The following is a 21288-nucleotide window of genomic DNA, read 5'->3' as shown; positions in this document are numbered from 1 at the left end:
CCTCATCGCCGTCCCCTCCCTCTGCCAGCTGGCACACGCCTTGTCTGGCTTGGTGCCACCTGCTCGCTGGACCTGCCCCCTGCTGACTGGTTGTTCTGCCGTTCAGTCGATTTGCATATTACGCTGTTATTATATAGGATTCTAGTGGTGAGCGACCCTTTTACATGATGGCAAATTCTTTAAACCAAAAATGCTGGTAAAATGTTCTTACAGACTATTTCATTTTATATTTTCTATAATCCATGTTTTTACTTGACAATATATACCTATTTCATTATTGATTTTGTCTCTGTTCCCTTTGAACAACATTTACATGAGTTGGGTGGTGCTGAAGGTGGAATGGAGTAACAGCTCAAGGGATTTAACACTGGGGAGATGAATTAGCACCAGTTCATACTCAGACACAACAGCTTCATTTGGAGATTTCTAAATGCAAGCCAAGAGAAGCTGCCGTTTCACAGGGAGTGGGGGGAGGGAGGCTGTGACAGTATGCCACCATGGCCGTGGATGGAAGACACTATGAAGATAAATCACTCCTTTTTCTTAGTTTTTGAAGTACCTGGAAGGGCATATTTTTGCTGGAACACTCTGAGTCTCACTTCTTCATGCCATACTCAGTCATATACTGTGTGCACAAATGCCAATGTCACAGCCTCAGCAGAAGTCTCTGCCCTTGAATCATCTTTGTGTGTGAGCAGCTTTCTCAGACTAAGTTCCAGGGTCAAGAAAGGGCTGGTTGGCATAAATGAGGCTGTGGAGGACATTCTTACTGTATGTGCAAATAAAACATTGAATAGAAAATAATTTACAGTCAGATATTGTTGAGTATGAAAACTGTCCCTACCATTGATTAGCTATATGGCCTTGGACAAGTTAAATAAATTCTTTAAGCCTTATTTCCTTATGTGTATGAATGCAGTAAGGTTTAAATGAGAAAAATCCATATGAAGCAGTTAGCATAGTCCTCAAAGATAGAAAGTATCCAATAAATGCTATTATTATTATTTATTGAAATTGATATTTCCCGTTCCTGTTACTGAAGTTATATCTATGTTTTTATTGTGAAGTTACAAAGTGCATGTAGGACCTTCAGGATGTTGATTGATCATCATTTTAAACACATAAACTACAGGAGATGTCCATATTTATATATCTACATTTATTTATATTCTTATTTGTCAATAGATTCACCTCCATTAATTCTATGTCTTCAGATCATGTGTGGGGGGAAAATCTCTAGCTCAAATATAATTTAGAAATATTTTTGTTTATTCCTGAGAGGAAGGGAGAGAGAGACAGAAACATCAATGAGAAAAGAGAATCATTGGTCGGCTGCCTTCTGCATGCCCCACACTGGGGATGGAGCCTGCAACCTGTGCATGTGCCCTGACTGGAAATCAAACCCTGACCTGCTGGTTCACAGGTCAATGCTCAACCACTGAGCACGCTGGCCAGGCTAGTTCAAATATAATTTAAGGAAACATTGATAGGTTGTGTTTGGGTTAGCATTCTTAACATTTTTGGGCATTTGGCATTTTTAGGCATCAGCTTCCTGATAAAATGCCAAGGTAAGTGCATTTCTTAAGTTAAAAAATATTAATGGGATTCTGACAAAATGTCTTTCTGAACTTGTTATAAATAACTATCCACCATATCTATCTAGCTATCAATTATCTATCTATCTATCTATCTATCTATCTATCTATCTATCTATCTATCTATCTCTCTAATTGGCTAGAGCAGACTTGGATGCAGAACCAATAAGGAGAACTGAGCTCTTAAATGGCCAAATTTCCCAGACTGAGTTAATAATAGAGCTGAACTCAGAGTTCAGTTTCCTGACTTGCCAATGGATACACTGTTGGTTAGATCATGATAGCTCCTGATCTGATTAAGGATCAAAGTGTGAAGTTGAGGCTCAATCATAAAAATCCAACATTCACCTTAAATCATACTGTGTATGGAGCTAAAATATGTATTTTAGACATAAAAAGAGCCCCTTTGGGGATTGCCTGCAACTTCTTCAGACACACATAGATATTTATTGAGCATGAAAATGAGATTCTTCACGGGGCAAATCATCGAACCTAAACTGCAACATATTTCTATCTGTCCAACACCAGTACTTATTTGTCCTTTGTATTACAGTACATCGCCCCCTACTGGGGCTCTCTTTCTGTTTGTTCCATAGCATATAGTGTAAGGATGGTTTTGAATGGTTTGAATGGGTGTGAGGCCAAGCAGAGATGACCAAGATGAGTCCAGAATGATAGAGGTAGAGGGTGGAGGCACCACTCACTTGAAGTTGGAGGGTGTAGCCAGGTGATTTCACCTTATGTACAAGAGTGGACTGGAGTAACTTAGTTCTCCCAAATTACAAGTGTGTGAGTTCATTAACCTGCATTAACTTCCAAAATAATATAAATGTATGTGAACATACAGTCCAAAGACAAGTATATGGATAATTTTTTATAATTATATATGATATATGTGGCTATTTAAAGATACCTATGACATATTCATTAATATAGAAAGTATCTATGTATGAAGATAGTGCTCGCTAAGCAGGTTAGTAATGTAGACAAAATTATAAGTCTATTTCCCCCTATTTTATGGAAAAGGTTTGCATAAATTTGGCACATTCTCTGTTTGTAGTCAAATGAAGGAAGTGAACTTAGACATTCATTAAAGCAAATCCAGCAGGTGTCTAATTGAAAACGCTTTGCCGCAGTTAGTATGAATTAGTGTACCTATTTGAAAGTAATAAAGCTGCAGTTATTTTAAAATTTCTATGAAGAACCATCTCAAAATTATTTTGCATGTAGATGAGGAAATAAACAGATCACATGCTCATTTGTTCAGTTTTCCATTTATCAACCTGAATTAGCTAAGTCCTGATGGTTTTCCTAAAGTTCCTTGAAGAACATTCAGGAAGGGAAGGAAAATACACATTTTCCAACTCCTAATAAGTGTCGCATACTGTGTGTCTCATCCTTTCTGAACCACTAAACGGTTTTGACCTAACTCCACAATCTGCCACTAGGGACCAAGAACCACCCAGGCTGGGGCAGTATCATCTGTGTCACACTCCCATTCAAGGACACTGCACCTCTGACCCTTGGCTCAGAGATGGGCATCATGGTCTTCGGTTTTCTTTGCTTTGATAATGTGATTATATCAATCTCAAGGCTCAAACACTCCTGGTCACTCTTGGATGTAATTTGGCACTCACTTGGGTACACTCTCCAATTTCAAGCGAGCGGTGCTCCTGCCCTCTGCCTCTGCCTTACTGGACACCTCTGCTTGGCCTCAGGGCCAAGTCCATTGTTTACCCAACACTTACCTAAATGAGTGGCTGCTGCATGCTTAGACTCTAGGGATATGGTGCATAAGATAGATCTGGTCTCCACCCTTGTGAAGTTTATAACTGAGTGGTGGATGGAATCAGAACTTTAGTTAGATCTTTAACATCCATTACCTACTGGAATACTGTCAAATAAAGACACAGGGGCCATGGCAAGTAGTTTGCTAAATTTCATGGAACTAACCTCTGATTGAGGCATATATTAAACACAGATCTGTCCAACACAGAGATTTTGCCTTTGTATCATAGGATAGCACCCCTTACTGGAGTTTTCCTTCTATTCGTTGGATAGCATCTAGTATGAGAATGGTTATGAAAGGTCTTATCAAAAGCATTGATTTCAAAGTAATCCCTGCAGAAGGTTCTACCCCTATTCCAATGATGCTGCCATTTTTTATCCATTTATTTCAGAATATTTACTGTCCACCCAACACTGTGTAGATCTAGTGATGAGCAAAACACAGGGGGGCGATTACCTAGTAAACAAAGAGATACCATGACAATTTCAGATTGCGTTAAGTCCTGTGAAAGAAATAAACTGGGTGGGAATAAAAATTTGCTTCAGAAAGTAACTGTGGAAAGCACAGCATCTTTAAGATGCAAACATTTTATTGTGGGAGTGCTGTTCATTGAGGAACTCACCCTTCCTGGAGCTGAGAGGCTGCGGACAGCGGCAGTACATGTGGAGCAAACACTGTGTTTGGGACTATTGTCTTATGTCTCAAATAGTCTCATTCTTACTTGGCTTATCATGTACTTTCTCATTACATAAATAATATATGGCCCATTGCAGAAAGCATGGAATAAAAATAATAAAATAAATATTTCCTATAATTACAGTGCGTGGATGTTGCTGCTGTTAACATTGTGTTATATTTCCTTCTAGTCACTTCTCTTTATAGCACATACATATGCATATTGCAAAACTGGAAATATAGATATGCTCTTATACCCTCACTTTATATTTAACATTTTGATATTTTGATTTTTTGACATTTAAAAACTCTTCAAAATCATCTCTACTGGCTACATTTTTATAACACAATGGAGAAATATTACAATATATTAATTGTGCTACTGTTGGACATTTACTTGGTTTTCAAGTTTTTGCTATTTTGAGTAAGAGAGTAGTAAATCTTTGCAATACATTGTTGACTGAAGGGTCCTGGTTTCGATTCTAGTCAAGGGCATATATCTCGGAGATTATCATGTGGGAGGCAACCAATCAATGTGTCTCTCTCATATCGATGTTTCTCTCTCTCCCTCTCGCCTCCACTCTCTCTAAAAATCAATGGAAAAATATCTTCAAGTGAGGATTAACAAACCTAAAAAATAAAAGAGGAAAAAAATAATATCATTTCATTACTGTTTCAGTTAGAATTTCTTTGATTACAAGTAAGATTTAACATTTTTATATTTCTCAGTCAATTTTATTTCTTTTTCTGGATTGCTGTTAATATTCTTTATTTATTATTTGATTTGAACACTACTTAATGTATATCTTGGTCTCTTCCTGAAAGGATTTAAAGCAGCTTAAAGGTCACAAAATGCAGAATAGCATTATTAAAATAAGATGAAGTAGAAAGGGAAACAACCGGAAGCCAGGAATCGTGCTTAAATGCATACACCAATGACAATAAGTCTGCTCTTTGTAGGCAAGAAATTTGCCTCCAAGCTCTCCAGATGATATCCCACAAAGAGAATCTTACCATTTACCAAGTTCACATTGACAACAAGGAAGAGAATGAAAGAGCAAGAACTAATTGTTCAGGATAAATATAATTAATATTGATATTAAAGTAAGCATCTTATTATGAAATGACCTTGACAGTGAAGAGGTTTTTTCTAAATATATATATATATATATTGTTGATTTCAGAGAGGAAGGGAGAGGGAGAGAGAGATAGAAACATCAATGATGAGAGAGAACCATGGATCAGCTGCCTCCTACACACACCCCTCCCCGGGGATGGATCCCACAACCCTGGCATGTGCCCCTAACTGGAATCGAACCCGGGACCCCTCTGTCTGCAGGCTGATGCTCTATCCACTGAGCCAAACCAGTCAGGGCTCTAACAAGACTTCGAACTATTTTTGTTATTTTGCGTTTTTTGTATAAGTTGCTTCACTTGGATTATTTTATTTTCCATGACTACTTAATGGGGGGGCATATATTATATTAATGTGATTTACAAGAGTGTCTGGCATATGGGAGCGGTCAATGAGTATTAGCTTCTCTGTTAGTTTTACTAGTATTAAGTTTTTAATATCGAATCCCTCGAATCTATTTTTATATTAATGTTAATATATTATTTTTAGAAGATTAAGCAACAAACAAGAAAAGTCCTTTGGGATTTTGATTGGACTTGCTTTAGAGCTATTAAACTAAGAGAAAATTTGACATATTTCAATATTCAGTCTTCCAGTTTGGTAACATGGCAACTTATTTGTTTGCTTATTATTAAAACAGCTTTATTGAGATATTACTCACATACCATACAATTTACCCATTTAAAGTGCACAACTCAATGATTTTTAGTATGTTGACAAGCCACCATCAGCACATTCAATTTTTTATCCAAATCATCTTTTTTGTTTCTACATTAAAGATTTCTGTAATGCAATTCCTATAGAGGATGCTTTTCTGATCTAGTATGAATTCTTGTTGCCAAAGTGAGTGGAACATTTCCCCCATTATGTTTTTGATCTGAAAGTACATGGAGCTCATGGGAAATGCACCTATCCTCAGACTATAGCATTGCTTGGATTTTTCTTCTTTTGAGAAAACTTCTCTCTAGAAATTTTGATCATCTGATGATCAAAATCCACTTGTTTCCTTTTCCTGGCTTTCCAATCTCTTAGCTCATGACGGGGTGGTAACAACTGCACTCCTCTCCCTACAGTCTAGGGGCTTCTGCATATGCTGCCCAGTCACCCTGAGATGCTCTTCTCCTAATACCCCCAACTCCCGTGAGCTCATTTACATCCTTCAGATCGAAGCTAGATCTACTTTCCGAAGGGAAGGGGTCTGGGTTGGGGGCCTTTCTCTGATTTTCTGGTAGATCAGGTCTCCTGTGAGGCTCTCTGATTCTATTATAATTTGCCTTAACTTAATATGTAAGTTACCACGGTTTAATTCATTAGCTGGTTTATGGGCTCCCCTGATAAATGTCTTTCCTTCCCATTAAACTCCACGTTGCAAGGACAATATCTGTTTTGCTCACTATTTAATACCCAGCCACCTAGCATGGCGCCTGGAACAGAAGTTGCTGTTATTGGATGAATTAAAGAAAGAATGAATGGTTTGGAGTAGTTCAGTTTTCCTTCCTCTCACCTCAAACTCTGTTTTCAGTGTCTTGTTTGCCTTGGAGTTCTGGCATCCCTCCCTTCTTCAAGGCCAGCTTTTATTATATGAACTCATATGTTTTATGAAGCAGCCACATGCTGCTTTATGAAGATCAATAAAGGTGGTCTTTATTGTTTGGGGAAATGCTTTATCCCCGCTAGAGCTATGTGAATGTCCTTTACTTTAATATTTCTGGTTAAAGTTTGCTCTTGCCTTCTCAGCGGGTCTATTTAACTTTAAATATTTACTTTAACGTTCACTAGGACTGTTTTTCTAAAGCAGTACCATAATTTGCCTGTACAAAAATGACACAGCTTCCTATTCTCTCTAAGGAGATGACACTTTTTTAATATTTGAGAGAATAGGGCTAAAGGGGGCATTTTATGTGAGAAGCTGGAAAAGAAGAACTAGAAAGTCTATTAAAATCAGCAGATAGCTCATTTCAGATGCTCACGTATCCTTTCAGCTGGGCCACTTCAACTCTAAGAGCAGAGGTAAGATTTATTTTTCAATGTACTTCACAATTTATGAAGTGATATTTCTCATCTTGTCTTATATCTCAGCACATTGGATGTCAATGGCTGGAAGGTTCTAAGAATGCCCAGGTCTATACCTTAGATCAGGGGTCCTCAAACTACGGCCCGCGGGCCACATGCAAATACAAATATTGTATTTGTTCCCGTTTTGTTTTTTTACTTCAAAATAAGATATGTGCAGTGTGCATAGGAATTTGTTCATAGTTTTTTTTTTAAACTATAGTCCGGCCCTCCAACGGTCGTAGGGACAGTGAACTGGCCCCCTGTTTAAAAAGTTTGAGGACCCCTGCCTTAGATCATAGACCCAGGTGAAGACCTTGTTGGATAAAAATAATACTGCAATGTTTATCACCTGTCAATCATCTCACAACGCTAAGAGAAAATATCTTTGGATGATGGGCCAATGGTGTTTATTTCCATCTGTCTACTTTGCTCTATTTTCTGCATTGCCTATAGTGAATAGTGCTAGTTCTATGTCAGAGAAATACTCATATCATCTCTTAAATATGTCACTCCGAGATTCTTTCATGGTCTTATGCTTCAAGAGCCCACGTGCTTTGAAGCATGGAACTTGCTTCCCAGAAGAGACATGGTGGGGGGCCATGGTTGGGAGCCATGAGAAGCTACATGTACTACTTCTAGTGTAAAATAAATTATTCTGGCAAAATAGTTAGGTGAGGATAGAACCATCCTCTTGAATTTCATTTGCGCAGCAAGCCAGTCCCTCTTCCTTGGGGTTCTCTGTAAGAGCAGCCAGAAAAAGGGTTATTTCTTTCTTCACCCCATCAGAAAAAAAAAGGTTCCAGCCTGCCTTGGCTACTGCAACATGTAGTGAATCACAAATTGGTCTGTCCTGCACAGCCTTTTGCTTTTCATTTTATTTCTGATTCAAATTAGTTGGTTGAAGCAAATGAATCTCAATGCTGAAATGGTGATGAAATGTTCACATTTTTAACTCTTAACAGTTTTTTAAATTGTGTTAAATGTGTAGCTAGCATGCTAAACAGTTATGATCAATAAGAAAAATGGAGCTATTATGTTCATTGAAAGTTATCTGATATTGTGATTACAGATACTTAAGCAGCCAGGACTCAATTCACCAATGAACTGTGTATAAATCCAAATCACAAATCCTACTTTTTAAGTCAAGTATTGCTTAGTCAAATAATCTGGGTGTCCTTACATGAAAAAAAAAGGTAAATGAGACTTTAACATAGAAACAACAGTAGGAAAAATATATACATTTTTTGAGAACCTTAGCAGAAATTAATGTATTACCTGAAATTAAATGTGGTTACATTTAGGCCTGTCTCACTGCATGAAGAACTTGCTAGTTATAACAGAAACTTGACCTTGTCCAGTTTTACTCACTTTGTCTGTGGGCTGGGGTAGGCTTATAATTTCACCTTTCTATTGTGGTGGAGTGGGGAATGGAATGATTGTTTCTTTTGCTTAGAAACTTGTTTTACTGCTATGTATGGTTTATCTTCATGATTTTACTTTTAATCCCCTAAAATCATTGCTTTATGTTTCTCCTGCATAGCATCCTGACTTAATTTTGGCAATCTTTGTTTCTGATTTGTGAAACTTAACCACTGCTTTACCAGTTCACCTGAACCCCACCCTCCTCCATCCTTCTACCTTTAAAGTCAAATATCTAGAATATAAAAGGCAGCCTATATTAAATACAATTTTCTTAAATGTCCTTGGGCAATTGTAATGTAACTGCTGGTGACCTACCCCCAACCCAAGGTGACCAGCTCTACAGCTTTCTGTACTCTATAAGGACACCCTGTTCTTAACTAATCTTGCCACTTCAGTTAGTTCAGCATTCCTTCTTATAAACCCACTGAGCTCCCTAGCATTTGACTTTGGGAGCTTATGATAAAATGTTAGTTCTTAGCATTTTACTAATTTTCAATGGTGAAAAAAAGATTCTTTACTATTTAAAATATGGATTATACTATTTATTTCCATTCATTCCAAAGAGAAATAATCTGTTTTTGAAATATGCTTTGGGTGAATATGCTTGGTAAGATTATTCCCAGAGAGCCATTCTGTCAGTCAGATAACACAGGGAAAAACTGTGCTAATAGATGTTTCTACCAGAAAGACTTTCTCTAGCACAGATGCCCCCTGAAACTCTTCACTCTTTTTGTTTCACTTAATACAACAATAAAATATATAATTCAACAAGGCAACAGATTTTTGGACTGTTCTACAGAGAGCTGAGAGAATATTTTGTGTTAGATGAAAGAACATAAACAAACTACAGCATAAGACACAATATATGGAGTTATAATGGATAATAAAGAGAGTTAAAAAGGAAGCATTACCTTAGGGTCATGTATCCCGGAAAGCTCTTCATAGATCTTCTCACCTACCATGACAGCAGCCAAGTTTGCCGTGTATGTAGAAAGACAAAACATACAGAAAATGGCCCAAAGGTTCATGAGAAACCTTCCAGTCCAGCATTTTGGGGGTTTGATGGCTGCTGTTCTGCCAAACAAGAGGGCATAGCAGACATTCAAGGCTGAAGAGAAAGAGAAGACTTTACTCCTATTCCGCCCCTTGGGAGTCATACCAAAGGGGCTCTTCCATTCATATAGGGTGAGGAAGATGGCAGTGATGTGCAGAGCCACAAAAATCCCTAGCCACAACGTCCAGTGCAGTGGCCACATGAAGGCTCCAATGGGAGCTGCTGTGTCTCGGGTCCTCACTAAGATGCCCAAGCTGGTGGAGAAGAAAGGACTGGTGAAGTCTATCACCTGACTTCGTGCAGTATTGATGCTGAAGGAAGTGACTGCCATGTGGGCTGAACCACTCAGGAGGTCACCCACTAGTCCAGTCCAGTGCCCATTTTTCCAGGCTCCATATTTTCCATCTCCAACGATATAGAGGTCAAAGTCAAAGTTCATGTCTTCTGCTAGCTTTTCCAGCAGATCAATGCAATATCCATAGCAGCACTTCTTGAGTTTGATGGACACTGTATCATTACTGCTATGGAGGCTACTAAAAAGGCTGTCCAATATGGAAGAGTCATTAGTCATGGGGTCGAGGCAGAGTTGGCCAGCAGGGCACAAGCCTTCATCATCTACCTCCCGTGTGAAGACAAATGGATGCTCGACCAGGGTAACCACTCTCAGGTGTAGCTTACTTGGGTTTTGGAAGTGAGTTTTATGCCTCTGGGCCTGCTCTGGCCAAATTCCATAGTCCATGACAACCTTTCCTCCCTGCCAGCTGCCCAAGCGGGTCCACATTCGCTTTCCCATGGGGTCATGCTGCAGATTCCAGATGAAAAAGTTGTTTTCTGAGCTGATGATAGAGGAACCTTTTACTTTGATGGAACCACTGAGGCCTCTGAAAGTGGTGTTGGCTAGAAACCTGGGAAAGAGGAGCAAAGGCAAAAAAGAAAGAAAGAGAGGTGAAGCCAAAGACAGAAAGCCATGCTCATTTTTACTACTTTGTCTCAGTAAAAAGAAACTCTGATCTTTTAAAAAAGGCATTGCCTATGATTTATTCAGGAATGAGTAATCTGGACTCTTTCTAGGAGAAGAGTCCTATCTCATTGAGCCAATGGGCTCCTACCCTCAGGTTCTAACATCCTGGCTAGATGCTTGGCTCTTGGTCTTACTCCAAATTTCTTTATTCCTAGTTAAGGGAGGTGTTAATTGTTTTTTGTAGTAAACTGGTAATTACATATTTTCCAAGCTGTGGAGTTTCTCAGCATCTTTAACAGGTCTCATCTTTAATATGTCTTCTGGTCACTACATTTGATTGCAACTAAATCAGCTGAATAAATATTTTTTTTGGTGCAAGGAATAAGTTTTGGTAAATATACATATCCTAGATAATAAAAGGCTAATATGCAAATCGACCTAATGGTGGAACAACTAGTTGCTATGATGCGCACCAACTACCAGGGGGCAGATGCTCAATGCAGGAGCTGCCCCCTGGTGGTCAGTGCACTCCCACAGAGGGAGCGCTGCTCAGGCAGAAGCCAGGCTCACAGCTGGCGAGCGCAGCAGTGGCAGGAGCCTTTCCTGCCTCCTCGGCAGTTGGACATCTCCCGAAGGCTCCAGGACTGTGAGAGGGTGCAGGCTGGGCTGAGGGACTCCTCTGAGTGCACGAATTTCGTGCACCAGGCCTCTAGTACTTTTATAATTGCTTAAAAATTGTATTCATAATTCTAGAAAGCTGACAAATCTTGTTACGAGTGTTTTTTCTTGATAGAGCAAAAACAATCAACATATCTGCCTCCCTGAGACCAGTTAAAGCTGCATGTGGGCTATCCTCCAGGGGACAAACAAAAAGATGATAAATAGATCTGCAGTTCTCCGGGAAGCCTCAGGCTATCCTCCCTCTAAGTCATTAGAGAAGCACAATTGGCTCTGGCTTAGAAAGAGCTTCTGCCAGAAGTCAAAGGGAGGGAAATTATGAACTGAATGATACCCTGATTCCTAACTCTGCTAACCAGGGCACTGTCAGTATATATATGTTTTGATGTGGGTGGGACAGGAAAATGCTTTGTCTCTTTAGAGTCTAGGAAGATAAGACAATAGAGGTAACATGAAAGTTTGTGGCACTTACGTACTCTTACTTGTGGCCTCGTGTCAGAATGGAAGCCCAGACTTTGACATCAGACACACCTCTGTGAATATTAGCCCAGCCACCTTCTAGCATTGTCCTTGGACAACTTACCGAATTCTAACCTTCATAACCAGCAAAATGGGTAAGATAATACTTCCTCCATGACAAGGGTTGGAAATAAAGCACATAAAGCACATACCATACCTCCTGACATATAACAAATATTCCAGATATGGTAGCAATTTTTTCATGACATTCAAGTTTTTTCAACCACGGCTGTCCCCAGGTCACTTTCCTGCCTTTTGGTATAATTTTTCAGGTTGGAGACACAAAATTCTACATTATGATAAACTCATAAAGGGTACTCAAAACACATTTCAAATGAAAAGGAATTAAATTGAAATGTGGACTGTACCATAAAATATTTTCTTGAGGAATTCAGATATTACAAGTCTAGGCTCTCAGCAAGACACATTCATCCATTGCCTGCCACAAACATTACCCTGTAATTTACAAATGCAAATACAAGCAGTAAGAAGTTATGCTGCCATAGAAGGGAGATAGAGAAATCAGAAAGTGTGAAGAATGTACTAATTTTCATTAGAGATATAAATGTAAATCATATTTGAAGATGCTACTATCACTAAATGCAATGGTGAAACTACTCATTTTGGTAGATTGCATGTAATGGTAATTATTCATGTTAGCACTTCCCAGTGGGATTTAACCACTTAAAATGAGTTCTATTTTGCAACAAGTAATGAAGTCTCAGTTATCTTAGACTTTAAAACGTTTTTCTGCTTCTTTAGAGAAGTAGGATTCCAAGTCATTAAAATATACAGATTAATCAATTGATAATTATCTAGGTACCATAAGGAAAGGATGACTACAATTGTGTTTCTGAAGAGCAACCTAGATTTGTTAAGAAACACACACACACACAGCACACACACACACACACACTCTCGCTGACATAGCCTAGGGAATAAAGTGGTTAGCAATAAATAGGTTAATTTCATTTGGTTACTTTAGTGGATGGGAAAGTAAAGTTAAAGTTGTAGAAAGAGGAGCCCTTCATTATTTGAAGAATATTGCGGCTTAATGATTATAGATTTTCAACTGGATGGGCCCTTGAAAGACTACCAATGAATAAATATATACTTAAGTTATCTCAGAAAAGAAGGCACTAAGAAGTCATCAGAAATATTACATAACCCCCTCATTCCAGTAAAACAATTCCTCCTTATCAGTGACAATAACACTGAAGAGGGCCATGGCTGAAGGACAGTGCTCAGTCCTCTTTGAGGTATTCATTTGTCACAGAAAGGCAAACCAATCAGGACAGAAATGTCTTCAATTTCCCCAGACCACAGTGCAAGTTTCACTATGCAATTGGCACCGAGAAACTGTGTCTCAGAGAATCCCCATTTATGACATTATTTCTGTCTATTTTATTTTCTGTTTTATGGTGAGGGTAAATTAAAATGATCTCACTGATAGCTTTAATAGTCGCACATCACACTCTTTGTATTGTAATGACAATGTGAGGTAAAGTTTCAATGATCACTATGCTAATTAAAAGATTAAGACTGATACCCTAGTTTTGTTTAAATCAAATTCTACCATGTTCATTTTGACCTTGCTCGTGTCTCTTCTTGGATGAACAGGAAAAAGAAAAATCAGGAATAATTTTATTGGCAACAAAAACTGATACAAACACCAGGCAACTGTCCTTAACACTGGAGTTATAGAGATGAAAGACACACTCGTTCACAAACAGTCTGGGCATGAGGAGAAAGCAAAGCGAATAGGCAATTCTAAACCAGTGTATGTGCGTCATAATAGAGGTAAACCTGGGTGCTACTGGGACAGAGAGCAGGGCCCTTGCACAGTGTACTCTAGGAGGGACAAGGAAGGCTTCTTAGAGCAAGAAGTGCCAGAGCTGAGTCTTGAAGAAGGAACTCCAGTTAGACAGGAAGAAAAGCTGGGGACTGAGGCTGTCAACCCAGGGAGACAATGTGTGCAAAGCCAGAGACAGAGAGGGCGAGCCGTGGGATGATAAGCAGAGAGGAATAAGGCTGGAGATGTGGGTGGGAAATGAATTACAAAAGGTCTGAGGCCACGATGAAGGTAATGGACAGCCATTGAGGAAATTTTATCTGGGGAAGGACGGGATCACCAGATTTGATTTTAGAAAGATTCCCTCCCCACCCCCCTGCCCGGCCCCTAGCTACATAGGAAATGGTTTGGAAGGAGGAGGGGGCTGAGATAGTTTCAGATGTGAGGAATAATGTTCCTTTCCCCTCTTGCTTCCTCTTTTCCTCCCTCTCTGCTTTTTTCCACAGGGGCTTAAGGCAACGAGGGCTATGATAATAGCAGAAGTGGAGAGAAGATGGCACAATCAAGAGACACATAATTTCAAAAAGAAAAGTAGTGATTTAAAAAGGGCCAAAGCCCTAGCCAGTCTGGCTCAGTGGACAGAGTGTTGGCTCTCGGACCGAAGGGTCCAGGGTTCAATTCTGGTCAAGGTTACATACCTTGGGTACATGCTCCATCCCTATGAGAGGCAACTAATTGATGTGTATCTCACACATCAATGTTTCTCTCTCTCTCTCTCCCCCTTCAGTCTCCCTCTTCATTCCCCTCTCTCCCTAAAAAAAAAAAATCCTTGGGTGAGGATTAACAAAAAAATAAAAATAAAAAGGGCCAACTGCAGACAGTTGCATTTCGTTCACAAACCATACTAAGAATGTGTGAAACTCGGCCCGATGGAAGGTCATATAAATAAGATCTGGAGTGTTTAGTTGAATATCAGCTCTGTGTAAACCCATAGAGCAATGCCGGTATAAAAAAGGGGAAAAGTAATCTTAATTTTTTAAAATAGAAATTTAGAGCCTGAGTCACAAGAACCAGTAACAACACCACACTATGTGCTGATCACAGTGCTGCTCCAGCCTAGATATGAATTCTAAATAAATCAGATTCAGGAAGGCTGTAGGGAAAGGTAAGGAGGTGGAGGTGGTAAGCACAATGAGCTGATTGAAGTTCTGAAGACTTTTGAGCTTCATATAACCAGAGATCTGCCTTAGCAACACTGATCTGAGAATAAAACGTATGTTTAGGAAGGAAGAGATAGCGACCGGGTAACCACTTAGAATAATATTTCAATAGCTTTGTCACAGTATGACAAGGGCTTGGGTCTCACTGGATAAGTGAGAACCTGGTTTAGAACTGTGCCTTGCACCACTCCACTCAAAAGAATGTAGCTTATTAGTTAATTTGTAATGGGGTCACATTACTTTAATAAAAACCCTCAATTATGGCACTAAGAATACGTGTTGATTTATATAGGAGCTGAGGTAAAATCTGCACTTTGCAAATTATGTAAAAATATTTTTGAGGCAGTTCACAGTATAAATAAGATCAGTGGAGAATGTATTTAAGATGTATTTTAAAAGCCCCATTTGCACACAAAACTTGATGTACTAATTAAAGAATTTTTTTATTCATTAAAACAAATGAATAAAGATGTTAACAAAACAACACATTATCCATGCAATCATTTATTCATTTAATAATACTCACTATATGCCAGGCACTGTTCTAAGTGCTGGGGGATATAGTAATGAACAAGACAGACAAAAATCGATGCAACTTGTATTCCATTGAAGGAGACAGAATAAATATTATAAATAGGTAATGTGTATGAGACATTAGATACTGCTAAGTGCAAAGGAGAAAAAATAAAGCAGAGTTAGGCAATAAGATGTGTTAGGGTTGGTGGTAGTGGGGTGAAATTTTAGATTAGACAGGTCAAAAAAGACCTTTCCGAGAAAGTGATATTTGAGTAAAGAACTGAATAAAGGGATTTTTCCCCCCGTTTTTAATCACTTTCTCAACCAGGAGGATATCTGAGTAAAAACGGCATTTTCTGTATAGGGAGCAACACGTCCAGTGTCCTTGAAGATGGATTGTGCCTGGTATGTTTGAGGAGCAGCTAGGGAAGTGAAAGGCAGGAGAGTTGAAGATGATGTCAGGGAAAACCTATAAGGAAGGGAATTGGGAAAAATAGGATTTTGTAAGGACTTTGTTCCTTCTCTACATGTGATGGAAAGTCACTGGTGGGTTTTGAGCAGAGAGGCGATATGACTTAACATTTTAACAGGATCATCACAGTGCTGTGTTGAGCGTAAACTAAAGAAAGACAAGACAAGAGCAGAAGCAGAAAGACCAGTTAGGAGGCTGTTTCAAACACTCGAGTTAGGCTTTCCATTTATTTCTCTGAGTCAGTTTTGGCAAATGATGTTTTTCTAGGAATTAGTTGCTATAGACCCACATACATCATTTGTACTAACTTAAGGATTTTTCCTCAATTAATTGGCTTTTGTCTTAATCCCTTCTTTCTAGGTCTTCTCCCACTTCTAGTTTTTTCAGTTGAGGACATGTTTGTGTTCATAGATTCTTTAACAATAGAACATTAACTGTAGCAGTTACCTTCACTTATCTGATTAACTACATTATTCATGCCCCATTTTTACTTTTCGAAACTTGCGAAAATGTACTAGTTACTAAATTTACTCACATTGCATTTTACTGATATGGGAATATCTATGGATCTCTTCCCAACTCTAAATTTGCTAAAATTTATTAAAGTTAAATATACACACGTCATGTTCCTAAAGATTTTAAGGCCTGTTGTTTCTTGATTTTTCTTCTATTTTATTCATTATATAAAGTTTTACTAATATTATGTTTTTATATTTATTATAAATTTGTGTCTTTTATTGCTTTTGAGCTAGTTCTATCATAATTGCATTGTTTCCAGTGTTTATTTTGGAGACATTTGAATTTGCCTTTTTGTCTTTAAATGTACCATCATCTTCATGTGTCTTCTTCCAAGCCCAGTTGTTTTTAGGTCATATATTTATTTCTACTTTAATCTTTTTCACTCACCAACTTGTCTTTTTGTATATCTGCTTTCTTATTTGTTTTTTATTTCTTATTAAGTTGCCCTCCTATCTTTGCTCTTTTCCTGTATTGTTGCCTTCTATTAATCATATGCGTACATGGGAATATCTATTTTGCTCTGTAAAGCCTTAAAATTTATTTTTCCCTTTGAGAACTTTCTTTGTATTATTAAAAAAATCTGTACTCTCATTCTTTTATATCTTGAAAAATGAGCTGATTTTCTTTTCCCGTGATCATCTCATCATTTTTAATATTTCCCCCCGGAGGAATGAGAGATTTGTTCATCTTCCATAAAGCTCTATACAATTTTTTAGCCTGTGAGAACTTAATTGTGTGTGTGTGTGTGTGTGTGTGTGTGTGTGTGTGTGTATGTGTGTGTGTTTTGCCTTTGCCTGATTAGAAATCTTTGGCTATGTTGTTAGTGACATTCTCCTCAACTCCCCCACCTCCCCACACCAGCTACCACATAATTCTTGTCAGGCTTACTTGCTCCTAGGCACGGAATCTAAATATGTATTTCTTGGTCACATTTAATTTAGTTCCAGATCTATTGACTGTAGTAGAAAAGCTCAATAAAGTCCTTTCAGTATAAAACAAAGGACTATTCCCACAGTTTCCCATGGACGGAGAGTTGGGAAGAGCTCAGTAGATGTTCAGAAATCCCATCTTTTCTTCATATGATTCATATCTGCATCATGTAACTAATCTTCCAATCCAAACCTCACCTCTTCCACAGTTCTACTCTATTGCATTTACCACAAGCTCACACTTATATTGTTGCTTTCTTTTCTTTATCACTGAGGAGCCTCAAACTATTCTCTTTGGATAATCTCATGTCTTTCAGAAAATGTACACCCAATTCACAACCTCCATAGACCTTCAGTTGTCTGAATTATCATATGTATGTATATATATATTTGTCTTTAATCTGTGATTTTTCTTAATTCTTCAAGACTTTTCTCTAATCCCTCTCATTCCAGGAATTATTCTCATGTTGTGTCTCTTCCTTAGGCTGTAGTTTATCTCCCCTCCCTCCAGTAATCTCTCAGTTCTGGCATGTGGGTTAATCGACGGTTACCTCATTATTCCTTGAATGTTCTTCCTTAGATTTTATTTTTATTTTTCTGAATTTTATCTTCTCTTTCTTTCCCTCCTTCTCTTCCCTTTGGTGGACATTGTACCAATAGTCTGGCCTGTTAGGAAGAGATCTTGTCTTAAATCAGCTATTGACTATCTATAATTAAGTATTTTTTGTTGTTGCCACTCTAGGCCCCCTCCCACTACCCTCTGAGGTCCATGCATTTACTTCCCTTCATGTTTTTCATTGTCTCTTTTGCCATCTTTCCTTTTTTATGGCCCCGGAGAACCATTGTCTATTTGTATGACACGTTGTTACTAGTTTAGTTTTTACTCTGTGGCATCTTTCACTGAAGCAGACCCCTGTGGCATGTGCCTCCCTTTTATGATCACATGAATTGCCTTCTTAGCTGCAGAGCTCACCGATGGTCCAATTCTGTCAAAGGGCGTTGCTTTGATTTTGTTCTCTGTACATGGGACAGCTCCCCAAATCAAACATTAAATGTAGATGATTTCTTGAGCTGAGCGTAAAATGACTCAACTGTCTTCTTGAATCCTGCTCAATCCCCCAGCATATAAGTATTTGGCAGCCAATTAAATCCATCTTCAAATTTTTAGACTGTTAGATCCTCAAAGGCATGGGTTTTGACATTCTCCACGTTTTGAGAGCAATCTCTTCCACAGAGTTGCTGTTAGGAATGAACAAACCCTCCCTTTCCCACTGCTCTGCTTCCTAACGCTGCAGACTGTCGAGCCAAAAGAGACAGTCATCTAAGCGCCAATCTGAGTCATCTTTAGATCTTAGGCAACACACAGGGCTTGGCCAGAGTAACTGCTCGATAATACCTGTGGGGTAAATGCAGTTGAACACATGTCTTCAGCACAAATCAGACATACATCTCTTAAAGAGACCTCTTCATCACTTTGCCAGGAGAACAGGGCTCTGCCTACTAGGAAGTGTTTGTATTTGCAATTCATAGATTGTTCCAAGCATTACAATTCCACTTCATTTCCCCCTGAATAATGAATGGATAGTATCAATAATAGAAAGTAGCTCATTGGGAAATCTCTCTGATGATAAGGAATTTAATTGGAAATAGAAATTGTTAAATTTCAATCTTCAGAGCAAAGGGCCCCATATATTGTAATCATTGATTGCATTTTCTATTAAAGCAACTTACAAAGTTCATCTTTTAAAATAGATTTTTAACAGTTAATGGACAAGAGTAATTTAATAACATATTAAATGTACATATACATGAAACATTTGGATCTGTTTTGCCAAAATCTGCAAAAATCAGTTACTTAGAAATGAAAGGAAGGGGTAGGAGACTGTTTTTTCTTGCCTTTTTTCCCCAAGAGGAGAAAATACTAACGATGTGATTGGGTCATAGTTTAATCTAAAATTTCAACTGTGTTACTATGTGAGGGGGGTCACTATGTCTGATCAGACACATGGGCCCAGCATTTTCTTCTTTCTGTTTTCATGTGGCATAGTGGCAAGCTGGTGCTTTTTTTTCCTGTTTTTCTCCCACATGGTAGTTAGATCTGCTCTGTGCCTTTAGATTGTTTTTCCTTTCCCTTTGTTTTTTGGTATGAACCTCCACTCTTCCACATAACTGTGGTCTATGCCCACCCCTTGGACTGCTCCTGGATGCTTTGTGGAAAACTCCAACTTCATTCATCCTAGCTCTCTAGCTTTGGCCCCAGCACTAGCCCAGGTGCTGCCATCCCTTCCCTTAGCATAGCCCTGGCAACGGGACATTATGCAGTATTTACCAGTCAAGCATCCATGTGAAGGGTTACAGGGTCTGCAGACTGAAGTGAGCCCAAGAGACAGAACTGGAACTCAGGGTAGAGAGGCAGTACTGCCCACTATATCTTCATACCTCTTTTTGACATATTTACAATTTTTTTTCTTCCCCAAATTTTATAGGAGATGCACACAAATTAAAAAAGTCAACAGAGAACATAATTACCTTTCAGGCAAATAAAAGCTTGGAAGCTCTCCTAAGTTGGAAACATTCCACAGTTTAAAACCTGCTGGGTGCTAGATTAAGCAAATTTAAGCTGTATTCATCAAAATAGGATCCTGAGGAAATACACATTTTTTTTTATTGCTCCTCACTTGAAGCCCCCATGAATTAGAGAAAATTTCAGACTCAGCTCTTGATATGACTTAAGTGACAGAGAAGGAAGGGCAAATTCAAAGGATTTAAGCCAAATTAGTCCAGTGATAGGAATTCCTATTAAAAATATCTGGAAACAGATCTTAGGGGGGGCAGACGCTCAATGCAGGAGCTGCCCCCTTGTGGTCAGTACGCTCCCACAGTGGGAGTGCCTCTTAGTTAGAAGTCAGCACGGCTGGTGGTAAGTGCAGTGGCGGTGGCAGGAGCCTCTCCTGCCTCCCCTCCGTGGCAGTGGGGCATCCTCCGAGGGCTCCTGGACTGTGAGAGGGCACAGGCAGGGCTGAGGGACTCCTCCCCTACCCCCGGGTGCATGAATTTCATCCACTGGGCCTCTAGTATAAGCATAAAAATGAACACAGCTTGGATTAGAAAGAATCTTTAGCATGTTGGTCCATTTTTCAGGGATAACTGAGGGGGGGGGGGCCTAACAACGCCAGCTAATACTTAAGGTTAATCACTATAGAGAGGGTGTTGTTCCAATGAAGAATAATCACCAAGCAGCTAGGTGGAAAAGAAAAAAGGATAAAAATTATAGGTAATAGGAGGAGCATATCCTCTCCTGGTTGGAAAATAAACAAAGAAGGTTGTAAGCTTCCTGACAGCAGAGTCTCTGTCTTCTATTCTTTGTGTCTCCTGCATTAGCTAAGGGCCTAACCTCCTATATGTAAGCTTCAACAAACGTCTGTGAATGAATAAGTTAATCATTACGTACTTAGAACAGAACTGAACTGTAGAACCTGTCCAAAGAAGAAAGGCAAGCCTGGCTGGTGTGGCTCACTGGTTGAGCATCAACCCATGAACTAGGAGGTCATGGTTCAATTCCCAGTCAGGGCACATGCCCGCGTAAGGGGAGTGCAGGAGGCAGCCAATCAATGATTCTCTCTCATCACTGATGTTTCTATCTCTCTCTCCCTTTCCCTTCCTCTCTCTGAAATCCTATCTAATAATAGACAAACATGGTAATTGACCATACCTTCGCTATGCCTCCCATTGGCTAATCAGCTCAATATGCAAATTAACCCAACCAAGATGGCGGCCGGCAGCCACGCAGCTGAAGCGAGCAGGAGGCTTGCTTGCTCCAGTGATGGAGGAAGCCAAGGTTCCCCGCCTGCCGCGGCCCGGCTCTGAGCTCCGAAAGCAACAAAGTTTCAATTATAGAAGCTAAACAAACCCCAGATACCTGCTTTCAGCCGGCCATGGCCACAGAGCTGGAGTGAG

General features: G+C 39.2%; 1 protein-coding gene across 1 annotated transcript in view; it reads right to left on the bottom strand.

Annotated features, from left to right (window-relative positions):
• GRIN3A (glutamate receptor, ionotropic, N-methyl-D-aspartate 3A) overlaps nt 1-21288 on the bottom strand; it is a 165136-nt gene that overhangs the window by 83805 nt on the left and 60043 nt on the right. The window contains exon 4 of the mRNA XM_005859834.1: nt 9583-10630. Coding sequence (XP_005859896.1) covers nt 9583-10630 — 1048 coding nt within the window. The remainder of the gene's footprint in view (nt 1-9582; nt 10631-21288) is intronic.

This window comes from Myotis brandtii, unplaced genomic scaffold (assembly GCF_000412655.1).
Source record: "Myotis brandtii unplaced genomic scaffold, ASM41265v1 scaffold13, whole genome shotgun sequence".
In the NCBI taxonomy this organism is placed as follows: Eukaryota; Metazoa; Chordata; class Mammalia; order Chiroptera; family Vespertilionidae; genus Myotis; species Myotis brandtii.
Note: the sequence above shows the minus strand (reverse complement) of the source record. Positions and strands in the feature narration are given on the sequence as shown.